This window comes from Embiotoca jacksoni, unplaced genomic scaffold (genome assembly GCF_022577435.1).
Source record: "Embiotoca jacksoni isolate LCO1_2020_lvr unplaced genomic scaffold, fEmbJac1.0.p SCAF_8, whole genome shotgun sequence".
In the NCBI taxonomy this organism is placed as follows: domain Eukaryota; kingdom Metazoa; phylum Chordata; class Actinopteri; family Embiotocidae; genus Embiotoca; species Embiotoca jacksoni.
In genome coordinates, this window is record NW_027185436.1 from 12,588,621 (window position 1) to 12,608,952 (window position 20,332).

At 41.0% G+C, this 20,332-nt stretch overlaps 2 protein-coding genes and 1 long non-coding RNA gene across 3 annotated transcripts; 1 reads left to right on the top strand and 2 right to left on the bottom strand.

Moving 5' to 3' along the window:
* Nucleotides 1-4,803, bottom strand: tctn2 (tectonic family member 2). The gene is made up of 18 exons (XM_069178080.1): nt 4,657-4,803; nt 4,377-4,490; nt 4,121-4,191; nt 3,804-4,005; nt 3,606-3,706; nt 3,294-3,493; nt 3,076-3,196; nt 2,812-2,965; nt 2,619-2,702; nt 2,418-2,540; nt 2,236-2,310; nt 2,036-2,134; nt 1,803-1,920; nt 1,591-1,694; nt 1,333-1,480; nt 1,021-1,164; nt 798-886; nt 1-352 (listed from the first exon to the last, which is right to left on the bottom strand). Exons 1-18 carry the CDS (start codon nt 4,754-4,756, stop codon nt 240-242), a joined length of 2,160 nt encoding a protein of 719 aa, XP_069034181.1. The 5' UTR covers nt 4,757-4,803; the 3' UTR covers nt 1-239.
* A 1,387-nt stretch (nt 4,804-6,190) lies between these two features.
* Nucleotides 6,191-20,285, top strand: LOC138191925 (tRNA (32-2'-O)-methyltransferase regulator THADA). Its single transcript, XM_069139014.1, has 31 exons — nt 6,191-6,386; nt 6,503-6,683; nt 6,766-6,852; nt 6,935-6,962; nt 7,084-7,232; nt 7,339-7,461; nt 7,551-7,671; nt 7,890-8,035; nt 8,123-8,207; nt 8,277-8,413; nt 8,969-9,166; nt 9,262-9,991; nt 10,387-10,539; nt 10,676-10,785; nt 10,872-11,032; nt 11,113-11,270; nt 11,361-11,525; nt 11,613-11,761; nt 11,889-12,029; nt 12,119-12,223; nt 12,306-12,506; nt 12,596-12,746; nt 13,170-13,422; nt 13,944-14,180; nt 14,301-14,505; nt 14,919-15,107; nt 15,848-16,107; nt 16,201-16,371; nt 16,456-16,722; nt 16,807-17,009; nt 17,132-20,285. Exons 1-31 carry the CDS (start codon nt 6,265-6,267, stop codon nt 17,377-17,379), a joined length of 5,634 nt encoding a protein of 1,877 aa, XP_068995115.1. The 5' UTR covers nt 6,191-6,264; the 3' UTR covers nt 17,380-20,285.
* Nucleotides 11,020-17,305, bottom strand: LOC138191928 (uncharacterized). Its single transcript, XR_011177761.1, has 4 exons — nt 17,208-17,305; nt 14,902-15,077; nt 11,622-11,755; nt 11,020-11,538 (listed from the first exon to the last, which is right to left on the bottom strand). It is a non-coding gene; the product is annotated as an uncharacterized lncRNA (long non-coding RNA).
* Nucleotides 20,286-20,332: the final 47 nt, after the last annotated feature.

The following is a 20,332-nucleotide window of genomic DNA, read 5'->3' on the forward strand; positions in this document are numbered from 1 at the left end:
GAAAAGACCAGAAAAATATTTTTATTACAAAATGGTACACCAATACAACTGTTTACATTCTCAGAACTACTTATATAAACATGTAAAAATGTTATAACTATACACACCATGTCTGACAGAAAAAGGCGTAATCATACACACTTATGAAATTTAAATACATCCTTGTTTAGCATCTCACATCTCCATTACCCATCTGAGTATTTTCCTTCTTTCTGCATTTTGTCAGAGGTTTAGCGCGCTCAGCTGCTCCACGCCTGTCTGATTTGTCTCCATGGAGTTCCAAGAATTGAAGCAGTGATGAAGAAGAAAACCAAGATCATGCCCTTAGCAAGTGACTGAGAATAAGGCTCACCTGTGAGGGATAAAGGTACAATAATTCACTATAAGTACTGTCAGTATCTACTGTCATGCTTCAGCAGTGTTTCTGGCAGAAATGTATCACAGTTGTAGGATATGGAAGTACATTTGTTGTATTACCTCTAAGATCAGTTGCATTCACTGTTGTATTTAAAGATGCACTATGCAATAAATACGATAATCTAGAATTGACCATAAATACAATCACATTGATTATTGTAATATTTAATTCAGACATGGGGCTGTATTGCTCTTGTTTAGGCTTTTAGCTCTATGATTGATGTAACAATCTTCACAATGTGTTAAACTCAAATTATGGATTTTCCTGTAATACAAATTTTCTTAGCATCTGAGCATTAAAGCAATTCTTGATTTACTGAATTATCTCCAAAGTTAAAGAGTAAAACACTAGCAACATTTCTTGGGAGTAGATATCCCACCTGTGTATCTACTGGTGATGGGAAAGACGAGCTCGGGCCAACACACATCATTCCGGTTACAGTCATATTCTGTAAAGTTGATCTGAAACCTGCAGGTAAAAAAAAAAGGCGTAACAAAACATCAAACTTTATGTTTGTATGAGTTAGGCAGCTCAAACATGAAGTAATTTCACTGGCTTGAAGAGTCTCCTCTTAAAAACAGCCTCACTGTTGGATTCAGCACCTGGTTTTTGCAGGTCTTGTGTTGATAGGAATGTCAGTGAAGGTGATTGAGGAGGTGAGGGGGAACAACTGGGTCTCGTCTGCATCCATACATGAGGAGACAGAACCTCCTCCACAGTCCAGTGCCCAATTGGATGGGCTATAGCTAAAAATACCCAAAACAGTATTATTCATTCACAATGATTTATAATACTTTGTAGAGCTAAAGAGAATTTGCATATATAGTAACCTGCAAAAATTTATTAACAGCTCCTCCTGAATTGAAAGTGAAATGTATAAAGCACTTTGGAATAAGTATACATCTGACACACACCTGACTTGCAGAGCAAGGATTTCCCTTTGAGGTATTCCCCCTACCATGCTGGTGGTAAGACTCCAAACATGGATATGCTGATGGGATGGAATATCATAGCATGTACTCATGCGGTTGTCCGTAGCTGTACTTGAGTTTAGTGTCACAACTGGAATTCAAATATTGAGTTCAACATTTAGTTAGTATCACTAGGAAAATATTTTGGTAGAACATTGTCAAATCGACACAAAAATACATGAGTGTCTTTGCACCACTTACAGCTTATGTTCACCCAGTTTGTCATGGTTAGAAGATCTGGGTTTCCACTCTTTGCCACATATGTAGCTGTAATTAAATCTGCCTGTAGAGCGGTAACGGTCCCTCTAAAGGAGTAAAAATATTACATTTAATAGAAAAAAACACAAATATATACTGTATATACAAATATTCACATTTATAGATCGAACATGAACTCGTGCTGAGCCTCTGACCTCAGGAGATCACACTGAGTCAGATTATGTCGGCTGACAGGTAGCAGACATCCTGATGTTGAATTCTCCCCATAAAGAACTGGTTTCTTCTCAGCAGTGGAACAAAGTCCATCACTCACTGGTAGCCAGATCAGAAAATGGTGAAGACAATTGACAAACGTGTTTGGACTGAACTGTATTAGATACATGCAGCAAGCAAGCAATCAACAACAGCATGACTTTATGGGTTTTACCTGGTTTCCAAAGATTGATTGATGTCCTCTGTATTGAACCTGTATTGTTGTCCAAAGTGGCCTCGATTCCAGCAATAATAGGCCTTCCCACCTGATAACCTGTCATTTAAAACATGCATGTGTGTTAGCCCCTGTAATGGGTTTCAACAACATAGTTCACTTCCACAGCATCACTCGCAAGTATTTTGTCTTGCTCTTACCTGGGTTCCCTGAGTTGGGCTCACCAAGGAATTCTCCATTTAGAAACAAGGCAGAATATTTTGTAGTTAACAACGCTGTTGGGAGGACAGAATAGCAACAATGAGCCAAAACTACATGAAGAAAATCCATTAACTTTGACTGGTGATAAGCCAAATTGTAGGCAAGCGTTGTGGGCACTTACCACGACCACTTAAGGTGATGGTTCCAACAGTGCGTGTCAATTTGATACCAGTGATGCCATTTCCTTTCCAGTAGAATTTGTAATCCAGCACCAACGTCACATTTTCACACAGCAGTGTCTTGTCTGTGGATAAATATAAATACAGTTAGACAGTAAAGTGCCAGTTTAATTTGTTTTAGTAATATGTTGTGATCTCCATACCCGAAGAGGCATTTGAATCTCTTTTGGAAATAAATGGACTCAAGTCAGTGGCCACTTCATCAATTACATCTACCATGACATCACCTGAAATATGTTTATAAAAAAAGAAAAACAAACCTGTATTCAAAAAGCTTCAGAACAAATAATAATAATTAAAAAAAAAGCTAAAATATGTTTAGCAGGTAAAACCTACCCTGTTGTCCATCCTTCACTTTAATGCTCAAATCGGTTAGTAGTGTCTGTAAAGGAGATCCAGTTGGACAGGAGCGTAGCACAGTCACACACTCAACTCTGAAATTTTTCAAAAATGCTACAGGAGCACTGTTTACACACTGACCGAGGACCTTCTGTGAAACAGAAACATGTATTCTGCATTAGTTGTTACAGCTTTGGCCACACATACAATGCAAAATATAATCTGAAAAAAAAAGTGTTAAAAAATATATTTACAACTAACCTGGGGAATAGTGAAATACCGGTTATTTAATGTGAAAATGGGACTCCCTTGAATATAAACATTAACAGGCGCTGGAGCTGACAAAACAGGCCTTTGGAAGGATGGACCAGGCTTCGGTGCACTAGACATATCAAAGGCCAAAAGATAAAAGCATGTCACAAAAAATGTACTAGACAAATATCATGATGAGAGAAAACATATATTCAATCCTTTCTCACATCGTGTCTCCCTGGTAAAAGAGCCCGAGGTAGGGGTTGTTTTCAGGTGGAGAATTGACACATAAAAATGGAAACCAATCTGGGGAGTTTTCAGAGGACTGCACAGAGCACTGATAATCTGGAGCAGGAGAGACCTGTCCACCAAAGGGTCCTGGCAGACAATGGGACAAGAACAGTGCTAAATCCTCACTGGAGCAGTCCTGTTAAGGTTAAAGCACAAATAAATCATTACTGACTAATAGAGAGTGGAATATTGTTGAATAAAATGCACTGTTATTATTAAAAGAATGTAATAATGAGAACTATAAATACCTTGTCACAGCAGCAGCGTATATCACACACTCCCAATGTTAAGTCACATGGACAAGAGCCGAGTGGTTGGTACACTTGGTTTAGAATAACTGTTTTATTATCTGAAATCAATAGGTGAGTTGTATATTTAGACATGTGGCACTCTCAGAGCACATTCCTAGGATGAAGATGCATTATGATGAGCTTCATTTGAGTTACCAGATCCAGCATTAGCAGGAACCAGCAGGGCGTGTATCTTGGCCTGGATCAGTAGTGATGCCCGGGGTGTATTGTTCTGACAGGCAGACAACTGAAGGGTTTCCAGGACACACAGCGGCTTTAGACAGCAGTCAGTGTCTGTTTCGTTCTCACCACACAAATGCAGACTTTGATTCAGTCTCAGCTGAACTCGAACCGCAGTCTGCAACACCAGAGGAAATGAATTGTTAGAGGTTGTTTTTTTTTTTAAATTTATATAATGAAATATAATATATACATGATGAAAATGACTGTTCACTGTAAGATAGGCTTTTTACCTTTCCCAGCTGCTCCGTTGTGAGCACCCACTGTGTTGCATCAGCTACACATGATGGAGAACCAATGCTTCCTGGAAAAGAAAACAAACCATCAATCATAAAACTTCACAAACAGTGCAGTTGCATAACTTTTTTTCTTGCTTTTTTTGTGAGCCTTTAAACTGGAGAATTGTAATATTTAGGTAACTACCAAATCCAAACATCGCCTACTAAAACTAATAACGAGGGCATATCGGGAGGTCTCTGTATCTTGTACCTGTGGTGTTGGATGGAGAAACTGTCCTCAGATTCAGAGAGAGGTCAGAGGTCTGTCCCAGCAAAAACGCACTGACCGCGGGTCCAGTTGCAGTCAGATAAGACGGCTGGAAAACTGTTGGACATAAAAGTAAAGTTTGTATTTGCTGCATCTCATGTTATCCCCGTAAAATTAAATGAAAATGCGCAGAATTGTGCTCTTTTTGCTCGTTTTTGTGCTACGTCTGCGCAGGTAGCGTTAGCTCTTTGAACGTAAACTTTATAAACTCAGTTCTTCTTACCGATAGTGTTTTGAGTATGAGCCAAGGAAATAAAGAAAAGAACACATGTAACCCGGCGTGAAATGAACGTGGGAAATAAGGTGTCGACCACGTAAGCCATTTGGTTCAGTTCAGATTATGAAGTCGACATATTTGTAAACTGTTCGCGATGTCTTAGCAACGGAGATCTCAACGAATCACAACCAGGTAAATTCTTAATCTGTGGAAACAGAGTTATACTCAAATGAACAAGAGCGCCCTCATCTGGCCTGGAGGGGCAGATAATGCCTGTATGACTACAGTGAGTGTTCGACAACTTTTTACACATTTTTATCATACAAGTATTTATATTACTTACATTAGTAAAAGTACCATTACAACAATTAAACTTAAAAGTTAAAGTCTTTCGAGATAAATCCTACTGATGTAAAACTAAAAAGTTAAACTAATAAAAGTACAGGTTTTCTCCCTTTGATTGATAGCCTGTATCAATATTTAAGACATCATTAGATTATTAATACTGAAGCGTCAGTGTGTCAACTGCATGTTGTAGCTGGTGCCGGTTGAGCTAGTTTGAACTCCTTTATATCCAGTTTTATACACAGATTGCAGATAAATCCGAGGGGTCGTCTGATGATTAGAGAATTAGAGAAAGATTGGAGAAAATTGAAAAAGGAAGTTCTAATACACAAACCGGTTTTTAGTTTTTCTCTGATCTTTGCTCATATTGGATCGTAGGAACATTTATTGAAATTAAAACAGGTGAGAAGTTTAGAGGGAAAAATCCCTATTTGATGGAGCTGTTAACAACACAGACATAGATATTTGAAATGTGACCCCAATTTACACAGATTTTTTTTTTGGAAAACATCAAAAGAAAAACAGGCCGGAACCACTGATTTAATATTTAACCATCTGTTTTATTTTAAAAAGCTTGTTAGGTTAGGTAAATTAGATTAGGTAGTTACTTTATTAATCCCGAAGGGGAATTTGTTTTCGCTACAGCAGCATACAGGAAGCAATAAGATAATATAGAATAATAAAAAGCAATAAAATAGCATTAAAAATTATTAAATATAAAATGCACAGTATAAACAGTATATACAGTACAGTATATATTATATTATGTCATCCAGTGTGTAAAATCTTAATCTGAAAAGTAAGGAAAGCTGTCAAATAAATGTAGTGTGGAGTAGAAACTACAATATTTCTCTCTGAAATATAATGCAGTGGAAGTATATAGTAGCATCAAACGGAAATACTCAAATAAAGTCATACTTACACACATACAAGATATAATGTACAATAGACTAATGGGGCAGGAACTTTTCAGGACTTTCCTAATAATTATCAGTGTTTTAGGATTTCTTCATTATAATTCAATGATGGTTGTTGTCACTATATCCTTCAGTTAAGACCAAAAAGGGACCGCGAACAGCCGAAGCCTGCATTCTTTATTCAGCCTCTAGATGGCAACAGGTCACTGTAACTCCACGACGACCGCCGGTTTAGTGATAGCAGAAGTAGAGTTTTGTCACGTGAGCAGAAAACCAGCGTGCTGCCAATATGTGTCTGACAACGAGTGTCTGACAATAACGAGCATCTGTATTGTGTGGAAGTAATATAATAATGTTGTCGTTTGATAACCTGATGACAAGTTTGCAAGACTGTGTGATCGCCGAGGATCGAGCACCTGAAAATGTCATCCAAACACTCAAGCTGTTCTCTGATAAACTGTCTGAATCCTCCAGGTTGGTGCCTAAAGCTTTACACTTACACTTACACACTGTCCCCTTCATGGTATATGAATACTGTATTTGTCGCATGATTAATGAGGGGTGATGAATAATTATACTTGCGTCAACAGGAGTAGTGTGAAAAGATGTAAGGAGCGCTGTTTAGAGGAGGCTGTCCAACTGCTGAAACAAATTTCAGAGGCACAACTTCGTAATTTAGAGGACAACCACCTCCTGCTTCTGGTCCGACTCCTCATATCCATGCAGGTGGAGATGGTCAGCATCTCCACAGCCTGTCGTAAAGTGGACCAGGTCAGCCCTACAGCATGTGTGTTCGCTTTACAATGCATGAGACAAAGTAGAGTCTCACTGAAACGTTGCATTTGCTTGACAGATGCTGCAACTTTTGGCAAAGGTGGATCACCAGCTGGTTTTTAGAGAAACGCTTCACTGTTTGGATTCCACAGTCCACAGTGACCAGGTACACCGCTCTCACTTCACTTGTGTTTGTCATGTTTTTTCATAAAGACATTGCAGATAACTTTGACCTTGTCTGCTTTCAGATTTTGACATTTGAGGATTTGCAGAAAGGTTAGTCATGGCAAAAAAAAAATGGCGTTATTTAAGTGTGTCACAATGATCAAATTTGTATTAACTTTATCAACAATGTGGCTTTTTAAATTTTTTTTTTTTTTTTTTTAACCATTTTCAGCCTGTATGTTCCTGGAAGACAGCACCGTTGGTCGTGAGGTGTGGCGAGAGTCATACATGTCCTTCCTGAGTAAAGTGTCTGATTTATTCCCTGTCGTATTGCAACAAGAATCTCTGAGAGATGGGCCTGTGTGTTACATTTCTGTCAAGGTACACGAAGAGCAGTGTGCATCATGAATCAGGCAGAGTCCATTGCATTCATTGTAAACTTATTGTTCAATCTCTGTTACTGACTTTAGAACTGTAATCTCTCCAGGTCTGTTTGCAAGTATTTCAGCTGTTGTCCGGTGAAGTGGCTCCTCTAGTGTGGGACAACAACCACAGGGGCCCAACAGTGCAGAGGATCCTGCAGGCCCTTATGAACATAATACTCGGACAGGTTTCTTCACTTGTTGACAGTCACTCATTCACAAGATATCTGTCGTTACCTTGGTTTTATCTTATCAATCAGCATGTCCTGCCTTGCAGTGCTGCAACAGGGAGACTCGTCTTTTGGCAGGCACCGCTGTGGCCATGTTGATCAACACAGCATCAGAGAGTGGAGCTGGAGGAGCTGCTGCCTGGAGTCTGCTACAGGTCTCTCGTTCAGGTATGTAACCATTAACAAAACAAACAAACATGAGAAAAACAAGCACTGGAATTAGACCAAATATGTACACATGCGGGTACATAGATCTAATCTTTGTTGCACTGTAACCAGAACATAATAAACCAAATGTTCTACAATTTTTCGACAAATTGGGCATACCTAGAGATTCCTGAGTGAGTAGCTGTTATCTAACTAGCTGTTGTCCTGTTATGTCTCAGAGCCCTGGCTGCTGACTGTTGGTGCTCTCCAGGTTCAGTGCAACCCTACAAGAAAGGACGGAGTGGACAGGCTGGCTGTGAGCAGGGGCCTCCTGACCTGCTGTCGACCTCACATATTGCTCACTTCACATGAAGATGCCACTGAAGTAAATCTGTTAAAAGTTTGTGTCAAAAACATGTTGTACTTGTTGAGCTTGCTTTTGTTACCAAATCTGTCATTTCTCTATTTTCAGAAGTGTTTGCTGCTGAACGGTTTGTTTCCTCTGGTCTATGCTTTGTGTGAGGAGAAGCTGGATTGTCACCACTCTGCCTTCGAAGGTGAGTCATGCCTAGGGTGTTTGATAAAATGTTTGAATAAAGTTATCACATGTTCACATGTCGTTACAGTGTTGACAGTATGGCTGAAGAAAGTGAAAGAAAGTCTGGCTGATCTCTGGAGGATGACAGGAGTCCGCCTCCTGCCTGACGACAGCAGCCTGCAGCAGCAGCTCATTCACATTATCTGGACCAATGCAGAAAGCCCAGTGAGTCTTTGAGCATCCTTATACTATTCCAATTCAAACAACCTAAAAAGCATTTTAGTGACTGGGCATTGTTTGACACTGTAAACTATATGAATAGCCAAATAATGGAAGATGATATTAGTCACTATGCAAAGATTTTTTTTGCTTGAAATTTTTATAATCTTATAATGTACCATTAGTAAATCATCACAGTGCAGTTTTGTTTGAGCAAAACTCTAGAAAATAGTTCAAATCTGCCCAAATCTACTCTCCAAAGAAGCAAAGTGTTCATGAGTTGGATACACTTTTGTTCAAAAACTGAGTTCTTTTCTGTCAATACAGTCCAGACTGTAAGTATTTGGACAGTTGCTCATTCTTTAATCTTCAGGCTATGCTATTTAATTTAAAAGGATATTACATGAAAGTACCAACTCTCAGATTTAATTTACATTATTATTTGAGAGAACTGTTTTGGATGTATAGTCCTTTGAACACACAGTGCCCAGAATTACTGGGGTTCAGAATACCCCGGACACTGTTTTTAAATTACATATGTGTCTTACTGTGCATTTGCAGGTGGAAGGGGTGTCTGAGTTTGTGCGCAGTGCCTTTTTCCTGCTGCTGGACTTCTATAAGATGGACTGTGAGCAGTTTTGTGACACAAAGAAGACATTTTATTTCACTCTGCTTCAGCGAATAATGAAACTACCTTGGGAAGCCAAAGCCAAATATCATCGCCTCTGTGCCCTGCTGCCATATCTGGGCACTGACATGGTGAAGATTTCAGGATTATCACTGTTCCTATAATGTCATTCTTGGTCATGATGATTTTGATACATATTTCTTTCCTTCTCTCTTTAATCGATCAGGTGCTGGATCAATATGTAGAAATCCCCAATCATCTCCTGAAGTGCTTGTCGACCAATCACCTGTCACCCTGTGGCTCTGAGCTTTACAAATGTCTGATCCAGCAGCTGAGACGAGAGCTGCGTGAGGGCTCACAAACGTCTGCTTCACACACCGAGCCGGATCTGGCCCATTACTGGGCGAGGCGTTGGCAGCCCGTCCTTCATGAGGCACTGACGTCTGATGTGGCTCTGCTGCAGAACAACAGCTCAATATACTTATTACCCTGCACCTTTCAGGTCTTCCCCTCTGCTGTGGACCATCTGGTGGTCTCTCTGGACCCATACAGCCCTGGCCACCTTCACGCCTGGGCCTGCATCCTGAGCTCCTATCGGGCTGTGACCGGTTGCGCTCTGTGGGTTCTTCAGGGCAGTTCCATCTTTGAAACCTTGCAGCTAGCTCTCGGATCTGCAGATGACAAAGTTCGTCTTGCTGCTCTTAATCTGCTCTGCTGCTGCCCAAAGACCAAAGACACTCCAACCACAGAGGAGATGGCGATAATGAGGATGTTTATTCCTCAGAACCTAAACTGCGAGTCTTCACCTTTTCGCCAGCATTTTCATGCAGGAGTGAAGAAGTTTCTGGTTCGTATCAGAGATGGCTGCTTGGCACACGTCGGAGGACAGAAGGGCAAAAAGAAAGGAGATGCCACCCACTTACAGAGGGCTCAGGATACATTGGAGCAGGGAATAGGTTCGAAAATTAACAGCCATTATACACTTATCATTTTGTATTTTGTGGTTTCTTTTAAAGTTTATGTGTCTGTTCTGAGTGTTTCTATATTCATTACTATTTCTCACTAAATTACAGGTTTCCGCTTTCTGGGATAGCTGTTTGTCACAGACTGCTGAATTGCTTTGTTTAAATTGGTTGAGGTAAAATAATTAGGTCAAAACTCCTTACAGCTCTCCAGAGAGGTTAAATCACCGGTACCCTAATTGAATAGATAAAATATTTAATTAATCAAGGGCAACTGTGTCAGGAAACAGGACAAAGATAACAGATAAATACCACTTGGCACCCAGCCTAATACTCTTAGCCTTTGTCGCACTGTTGTTAATTTGCAGCTCTTTTTGTGTGCCACACAGGATTTGTGGAATGGTTGAATCAACTTCCATACAGCAATCTGGCACCAGGACACAGTTATCAGAGGAAGAAAACTGCATTGCTTTTGCTGTCTGCTGTGCTGGAGACCTGCACAGACACCTGGAGCCCTGACAAAAAGAAGGGACAACCTCCAGGTCAGTTTGTAAAAACAGGGATTGAAAAATGTAGCCAAAACAACATAGGTTATACTATGTGGTGCTAGTAATTACTCTTTTAATGTTTTATATATATTTTTGACTCTTAATGAAGTTCATGGACTAATTTTTACAGCAAACATTGGGTCTCTTATTAATTATGCCAGACAAAGAGGGAAGTGGGATTTCTTCTGCAGGACAAACCAGCTGGTCCTTATCAGCTGTTTAGAAGATTCTACAAATGAGGTAGAGCTGCTGTATCCTGCCCCCTATTTCCTTTAAGTAGTTCAAATTGATTTACGTTGAGAATAAGGGATTTTCTTTTCCTTCAGATTCGGGAGCTCTCAGCAGGGTTATTGTTGAGATTTTTCCCACCCAGTTATCCAGATGACATCGCTGAAGTGCTGCACACGAGAGCCAAACAGCTTCTGTGCAGTCCTCGGGTGCAGGAGGCGCAGATGGGAGCACTGATGATGAAGGTCCTCCTTCAGAAGTAAGCTTTACCTCTTACATGCCCTGGTTCACCCGGTTTAGATTGGAAGGATAAGCAGTTATCAGATGTTCTTCCTGTAGATCACAAGACCAGAATGAGGACTGCAGGCTCAACAGTACTGTCAGCAGTGACCCAAAGAGCTCGTGCATTGTCAGAGTCCTGGTGAAAGAGCTCGAGGAGCACTACCTGACAGCCAAGGCAGACATGATGCTTGCTGCAAGAACTAAGCCTATACACGGTGAGCCTTAAGATCAGCACACATTTAAATGATGATGTGCCCTAGAAGCATCGTTTTATTGTTTAAATCTTGTCATGAATTATGTTGCAGGAGTTCTAATTGCCCTTCAGAAGTGTTTGCTCAGTCCACCCATCAGTATCTATGACACACTTGACCACAGTCTGAACATCGAGGTGCTCGGCCTGCTGGAGAATATCTCTCTGCTGCTGCTCGGTGTTCTGTATGGCGACCAGGATGCTTGTGCCACTGAAAAGGGTGATGGAGCAGTCTGCAGAAAAAAAAAATCCTGATTTATTTCAGATTTATTTTTGACGCCAGGCAGTAAAGTGCTCTCTTTCTTAGATGCCCCACCTTCTTTTTGTGACATGGGAAATGCCATCAGCTCTCTAATTGCCCAAACGTCTGGAGGTGGCCAAGCGGATGGAGACGAGTGTGTCCTGCTGTCTGAAGAGCACAGCCTTGTTCTCACCTGCTGCTGGGTCTCCCTCAAGGTAAAGCAGAATCAGATCACCCATTTAGATGCATCATTTCATATCTCAACAGTTAAGAAGTGTGACATTTTAGCTTGATGTGCACAACTTTTTCTGAATATTAATTCCTGTCATGTTTTCTTTTTAGGAAATAGGAATATTTTTAGGTTCTCTGGTGGAGAAAATTCTCACGGAATCCAAACAACCTAGCGAGTGCCTTCTAACAAAACCAGATCTAATGAGAGCATCAAAAGTATTCAAGAATATTCTTCTCAAATGTCGCCACTGGGTACGTTTTATAAATCCTTTTGGAGGCACTAAGTCTAAAATCTTCACAACTCTCAGGTTTTTTTCTAAATAATTTTTTCCCCTCACCAGGGGGCAGTAGAGGGATGCTGTATAGGCTTCACAAAGTTCTGTGCCTCTCTGTTGAGCAGCAATGATCCAGAGCTCAAGGATATTCCAGGCCAAATGCTGAAACAAGTGAGTGATGATGCATGCTTGTATGTATTTTTTTATTAATACTGGTGACTTATAATATTTTTCCTCTCCTAAATCTTTATAGGGATTGCAGGTTGTTCAGTGCCTCCATTCTACCTCTGTCACCCGGCGGGCTGCAGGGTTGCCTATGCTGATCCTTTGTGTTGTATCAGCAGAGGAGGCCAGTAAAGCAAGACCACTGTTAGCCCATAGTATGCAAACCTTACTGGAAACAGCCAAAACCCCTCTAAATGAGGACCTGGACCAAACACTTGACTTGCCACAGGTGTGTAGACACAGCAACAACAATAAGCATGTTGATCATTATAACCACACAGACAGATGTGATCACTTGACTGTTCCTTTCCCTGACAGGTTTGTGCAGTTCACACTCTGCAGGCCCTGGTGCGTGGTGCAGGTTTGGGAGTAGCTGTCCTTCAGTTTGCGCCCGCAGTAGCCATCTTGTCACTCACTCTGCTCAATTCTCCCTGCTGGGCCATGAGGAATGCAGCTCTGCAACTTTACAGTAAGAACGTTACTTTCAGCCGGTATTTTTAATATTAAGGATTACATTCGGGCTAGGCCTTGTTCATTCATCTGCCCATTATTTTGTCATTAATTGTGGAATTGTTTAGTCGCTAAAATGCCAGAAAATAATACAAAATTACCCATATAAATTTCCCATGATCAAGTTGACTCATTCTAATTGCATCCGATTATTCAGTTATTATTCATTAGTTTACTTTTATAGAAGAGAAGTCAATTTGGTAAACACTCACCACCATTTTAGAAACTGAAAACCATGAATTTGGAACATTTTTGCTTAAAACCATACTAAAATTATGAAGCTATTATCAAAATAAAACTTTTGTTTCTTACTAATCAGTTCATTGACTGCTCTCTTCATATGTAATACTCTGAAACTACAGAAATTCAAGTCTGTTTCCAGGTTCTCTGTGCTCGCGAATGCTCGGCCAGCGGTCCAGCAGTGAAGAAGCTGGCCCTACCCAGCATGCCATGTCCTTCCCTGCCTTCTTCTTCCACTATCAGGCACTCCAGCCCTTCGTCCTGGGCGAGCTGAGAGGGGCAGCACAACACCTCCAGGATCCCTCCAATGAGGCTAAGCTACACCTGCAACCCTCGCTCTACCCTATCCTCACTCTGTTGGCCCAACTCCAGCCTGGTGTCCAAGACTCAACAGAGTGAATGATGTTTACTTATCACTGACATTAAAATTATCAGATTCTCTGACCCTCATGATGTGACTGAAGGCAGCTGGTTTAAGTAATAGTTTGACATTTTGGGAAAAATGCACATTCAATTTAATGCCAAAAGTAAGATATAAACATCACTATCAGGTCTGTACACCCAATATGTACCTGGAGGCTGCTTCCAGTTTCCTTGGCTTTGTATAAATCCTGAAAGCAGGGGGAACAACTCGCCTGGCTCCGTCCAAAAATAAAAAAATTCTAACATGTTATGATGGTATTTAATATAACCATATCATTTTTACACTATTTTGTACTGATTAAAAAAAAAAAGCTGTTGCTGTAACTTTGCAAGAATGCAAATATGCATATTTACCCGTATGTTGAACTATTCCTTAACATTAGCATTTGATCAAACATTTGTACAAATCAGTTGGGAAACTTTGTACATTTGTAAATCTCCATACTGAGTTTTATTTGATCAAGTGGATGTCTTCTGGTTTTTCCTCTGCCAGAACTCTGTCGGACTTCTTGCCTCCTTTACTCCAGCTGTCTGCCAGCCCTATTTACAGTGTGAGAGTGATGGCCTCGAAGGCTCTGGTTGCCATGACTCCCTCCTCAGAGTACATGAGCATCCTCATCAAACTTACAGCCCAACTGCCTAGTCTACAGGAGCACTACTGTCACAACCAGCTCCATGGACAGCTGCTGCAGATCAAAGCCATTCTAGAGAGAGCTCTCTGCACAGACAGGTGAGACTTCAAAGAGCTGCTTATTCATTCATCACTCCCTTTCAGACTTTCAGAAGGCCTGGTGAATTTGTTGTACAGACACCGTCAGGCTTCGAAATCCTACTGTGTTTCTATTGGCAGTGCCCCTTCAGATGACCTGTGTGAGGTGCTGAACAGGATGCAGGCCTCTCTGTGGCTGGTGACTGAAGCTCAGCGCTGCCCCCTCGTGAGAGCAGTCTACCTCAGTGTCACCGAGTGTCTGAGAAGACTCTGCAGTGAGACCTTCCTGTCAAAGCTCAGTGACACCCTCATCCATGACCTCCAAACACCTCAGCAGGGTCTTCAGGTGTGTGACTTATTGACACATGACTACTGCATGTTGTTAGCGTTACACTCATTAAGAAATTAGTGGGTTGCAGCCCAACTACCAGTTATCAAGCTGCAGTAATACAGACATGCAACTGAACCAGCCACAGCTGCGGTCACAATCAAGGTCTGTCAAATACAGAATGCATAACACAGTATCATATGGGTCAGAGGGAATGCAAAATATATTGTTAGGTATCGCAAAAAACCCTACTTAGACTAGTTCCACACAAAGCTGTTATATAATGGGCATTAAAATAATTATTTTCATGTCTTACCCAGTCACTCACTGTTTATTTAGAAAATACGTTTCCAGGGCTTTCAACCACAAGTCTGCCAAGATGCCCTGACAGATATATTGTTCCTTATGTTTTACCTCTGTCACCTCCACAGGTTGGGTTGTCATCCTTCCATCAACAAGCCATCTACTTCCTATGTGCTGATCCACAGTCAGCATGTAAAATCTGGGACCACTTCTCTGCAGCGAGCCCTGATCTGAGGCTCTCATTGGTTACGTGGGTGCTGGATGGGCAGGGTTTGCAGCAGACTGGCCTGAAAGAGGTCATCCAGAGGGTGTTACAGGTAAAACATGCTGCCTAGACTTCAGCATAAAGAAAAACAACCTTTCCAAAAACTGGTCTAGCAGCTTTAATTGTAACAACCTTCTTACCAAACAAGGCGAGGAAACTTTGGAGGTGAAGATAGGCTTAAAAATATTACTGTCTGAGGCTGAAATGTGGCTGGAGATCTGTATTCCCCACCGACATATGAAAGGGTGTGTCTAAACTATTTTATTCTGTAACCATGGAGATGTAACACAGTCATGCTGATGGTATCTGTCCTAGTATTTATTTGCAGTGTTTAAGTTAATGTGGGTCATTTAGATAAGCTCTCCGGCAAGTTACATTATCTTTGTACCTTCCCATGAATACGCTGTCAAGTGTTTTACTGACTCTCGTTAAAATAAGCTTGATAAGATGCGATACTTCATATTTACAGACAGCGGGTAAAGATAGAGACTACTGTTTATATGGCGTAGTCATTTATTTTACAGTGTGTTTACCTGTATTACATCATTTAGTTGGAGCACAGGACCATTTTTCCATCTATCTGATTGGGTTTTAGGATAACAATGGTAATGTAAAGTAAAGAGAATTGTAGTGGAAAGTTTTAGTACCAATACATTGACAGTGCACACTGTAAATTGTAAGTAATGACTGGAGAACAAAGTTATGGGATGAGCATTTAAACTTTTGATTATTTGGACAACTGATCATTTGACAGGAAGATGAAAGCACTAAGCTAAAGCTTTCTGTTTCCAGTTCAACTTAAAGGAGGTGTTGTTGAGCCACAGTGTGGAGTACCGCAGGACATACCTCAAAGCCCTGGTGGTAGTGATGGCCGGAGGTTGTTCTACTTTATCCCGCCATGTTCTACACGTGGCCCCACTGGAGGAACCAGTTCTGCCTGAGTGTCTGGATTTGTTGCTTTTGGACCTGGAGGCCCAGAGAGGCGGGCCAGAGTTTCTGTCCCAGGCTCTGAGCGCTGCCAGTCTGCTGCTTTCCCTTTGGCCAGAGTCCAGGTTTTTACACGTTTTATTGTCTTTTTTAAAATGTATTTTGGAAGTGGACTTTTGCCTGCAGCTGTGACTTTCTTCTTATCTTTTTCTAATCAGTCTAAAGATATCAGTGTTCCAGCACTGGTGTGGCATCTTGGAAAGCCAGCGGACCCCAGACGCCCCTGAAGTGCTCAGGATAGCGTGTGCTGAAGCTCTGTGTGTGGCTGGAGTTCCATTAATGAACTATAGCCTGAGAGAGAACAGCACTCTGCCTGCCATCATGATCAGGTATGAAGGAAGTCAAACTATGCTGTCTATCAATTTATAAACTCTGATAAACATAAATTAATAGTGCCTAATTTTCTGCTTTAGTTTGATCAACACAGGCCTGTACTTGCTGCAGGACCAAAGCCAGCAGGTGAGGATGAAAGCAGCTTGTTTTACCTCTATGCTCCGCCATGCAAGAATAGGAGAAAGCCGGAGTAGCGTCTACGTTATGCAGGTCAACCAGGCACTGCCGCTGCTCTTGGACCTGTTGCTGGAGAAATGCTGGGATATACCTGGCACATTGGAGGTGCTGCTGTGTCACCTGCCTCAGTCCGACCTCAGATCTGTGCTGAGAGACGCCTCAGCTGCGGGGTATGTTACCTCACTGAAGCAATATGTAAACTGAACAGCCTTAACTGAGTATTGCTTAACTGTCACTATTACTCTTTTATTCAGGTGTTGCAGTCTGTATGAGCAGGATGAGGCCAATGTGTTTGCAGAGCCCTCTGTGATGTCTGTACATGTGCTGCCTTATCTGCTGCAGATGGCTGAAAAATACTCTCAGTCCTCTGCTCTGGCACAGATCCTGAATTCATGGGCAGAGGAGAGTGTTGCACAGGTGCTAGAAAACCTTGCAGTCTGCAAAAAGCTCCAGCAAGGTACCACACTAGCATGTCAATCGGAATATAAGTATGCGTTTGTTAAATTCATAGAAATGTGATGAGCTGTGGTATTTTCCATATTTTCTGTGTTACAATACAATTATTTATTCTCTCTCCAGCTGGGACATTGACCCCCACTTGGCTGGCTGTCCTCATGGTCCCCCGTTTCCATAGCGCTCTGTGCGGTCTACTCACCACGGCCGCCTTTCTCCTCCGACTGCTGAAAACATCTGATAATATACGACACCTTTGTGACCCTTCATCCATGCACATGAGTTTACAGGAAGTTTGCAGTCATCTCAGTCAGAACGGTGTCCACTTTCCGTCTGCTTTAACAGCTGCTGTGGCTGGAGAGCTGCCACTGTGACAGAACACAGGAGCTTTTTCCGTATACCCTGAGCAAAACCTGTCCGATGTGACCCAGGATAAAATTACCTGCAGATATTTTAAGAAAGCTTATGACATGCACATATGGAGTCTTGAATGAGTGGTGCAACTGCTGATGCTGCAGTGTGCCAGCACTTGGGAGGCTGACTGAGTTATGTAAGAGCTCAGTTCCTGCAGTTGCTTTTATTCATCATCAGACTTGCTGCACAGAGAAGAGACCCCTCTAGGCATTGGGTGCACAAAAGGAAAACAGTGTAGTGAAACAGTTGTTCCTCATAAGCGCCAGTGGCCTGAATTCTTTTATAACATTACATTTTCTAAAACTTTATTCATGTTTAGAATTGAGTTTTTGTTTATGCAGAGCTACAGTAACCAGGTAATCAGGTCTGTCTTTCTGATCACCATCACCCCAACCGTAGTGCTTCTTTCCTCTGTTGTTCTAAGCTGTATATTTGCCTTGTCTCAGCACCAACAGTAGGCTCAGACTGATGCAGTGATGTAATGTAATAGCATCTGGCGAAATTGGCTGCTTGGTACCCATCGGTGGAATATAGTGTGTGGTTTAATGTTCCATTAGAGGCTTTCTGCTGGGATGAGGATAAGTGTCTATTTTCCAACCGCATGAGGACTGACGGCGATTGACTGGATCTGATGGTGAGCAGGCGGTTGCCCTGCAACAGACCACACACTAGAGCAGTCTTACATCATCAGATAGCCCACTGCATTTGTTTGAGATGGGTGGCTCTCAGTATTAGGCAAACAGACATGAAAGAGTTTATAGATTCTCTGATTGGCCATGTCAGGCTAGTGATTAAATGTATATGGAAATTTTGTATTGTTTTATCCTCACAACTTTTATTTACTGGGGATATGGCATTGTCAGAGTTGATGAAATTCTATCTAAACAGTTTATCAGCATCTGACTGTAATGTACCTCTCGATGTACTTGCATATGCATGAAGTGTTGGGCTTGTGAGCATCTAGATTATGCAACAGCTCTGACAATAAGCTTGTATTAATGATTCATACATAAACCTTATGCAATGTGTTTCCTATGACCCAAGTCAAAATCCACATCTGGTTTGTGGGGCTCTATGAGATTAAGATTTGCCTCAAGAACATAACGTAAAACAAAGTAATGCTTATTAATGAAAGTTAGATAAACCTTAAATCACGACATAAAGAGTTTGAATTTTCCCACACTTAACGAAACCTACAGTAAGTGTTTTTTAATGAAACATTTCTGCTGCTGTTCTCCAGACAAAAACAACCATATGTTTGAAATTCTTAGATTCATAAGTCATTAAAGACAAAACTCAAAAAAACTTTACTACCCGACAATGATTAAAAAAAAACTTTAGTTCTTGACAGCTTTTCAACCTGCCTAAAGATAGAATTGTAATTTTCATCAAAAGATATACTCATTTTACTTTTTATTCATGTATCTATCATTGAACAATGTTGCAATATTATGTCTTCTGTCTCAACCTTGAAAACAAAGTTTGTGAAGTAAACTTAACGTGGGCACAGTTTTGAATTTTCTGAAGGCAAAGTGTAAATTAAACTGGAAAATGACCAGCCTTTACTATCATTACTGAGAGTGCTGAGTCTCTGGGCTCTCAGTAAGCCTGTGTCCTGCTAATTAAATTATTAACTATGGCAACAGGGAACAAGGCCAAGTAGGTGCAGCCACTTTTATAGGGTGTGTGTGTGTGGGCAAATACAGACCTATGTGCACCATTTGGAGCATGAAATTATTGTTTTTCCACTGTTGTATCACAAGTAGCCAGTTGATTCTTGCTCTTAAGGTGAAAATATTGCAAGACTCTAAGGTTTTTAATTCTAAAATTGAAAGTACAGTAACAATCGCAATAAAATAAAAAACATTTGAATAAAGTTTTTGAAAAAAAAATTAAATGCTCAATATGATGAAGTGAACTGTTAAGGTTGTTATTCTGCAAAAATGTCATTCACAGATCACTATTTAGTTTTATTTTTTTTTTTACTGTAGGACTGTCCCTACAAGCTTTGCCCACTTTCAGTAGTTGACAAATGGTCAGCCTTATACAATAAGAAGTCTCTATTTTTTTGTGAATTATTGGTGTGCTAATATGAATTTCATATCTTATAACAGTTGCTTCCACTCCTGACAAAAGTCTTACATTTTCAACTAAAATATTTCCCATTTAGGAAACCCCATTCATGTAACAAACATGTCATGAGATAAAATATATGGTTGAATGAGTCAAAATGATCAGACCGTGAGAGCTCAGTGTAGTGGCGCATACCAGACCGATGTTGTGTGTTTGCTCTAGTGATTGCCTGAAAACTGGGTAAGCATCTATTTGAAAAGTGGCTTAGTGAACATTGACTGAGTCATGCGCTGGCTGCCCTTTTTACCAGTCAACCAACAATGTTCCAGGGCCCCTTCGCTCCCTGTGCACATGCAGCCAGATAGAGGCAAATACCTATTGGCAGCTGCCCTTTATTACTTTCTGTAGAGTCCACTATTCTGACCAAAACCAGAGGGGGAATAAACAGGTACTCACTGGGTTGGAGAGGACAGCAGGAGACCAGGAAGATTGGGTTTGGACAGATGTACCCAGCACTTGGGGCCAGATAAGACTCCACAGTTGGATGGGGATTATAAATGTAAAGTAATGACTGTATTTTGAAATGAAAATTGAAAGCAGAGCAGCTATTTATAGGCAACCACAGAACATTTAACAAGCGTGAAAATTATTCTTGGATAAGGAAAGGGAAAAAAGTGCGAGGATGGATTAAAGAAATAGTTCCACAAAAATAATTTCCCTCTCAGCTTAAACATAAATGTGAATGGACATCCCAGGCTTTTCATGCTGAGTGCTGACGATGGATTTCATTTTTCAGGGCTGCATGCCATGACAAGTTACCAGACTATTTTTCAGCTGATG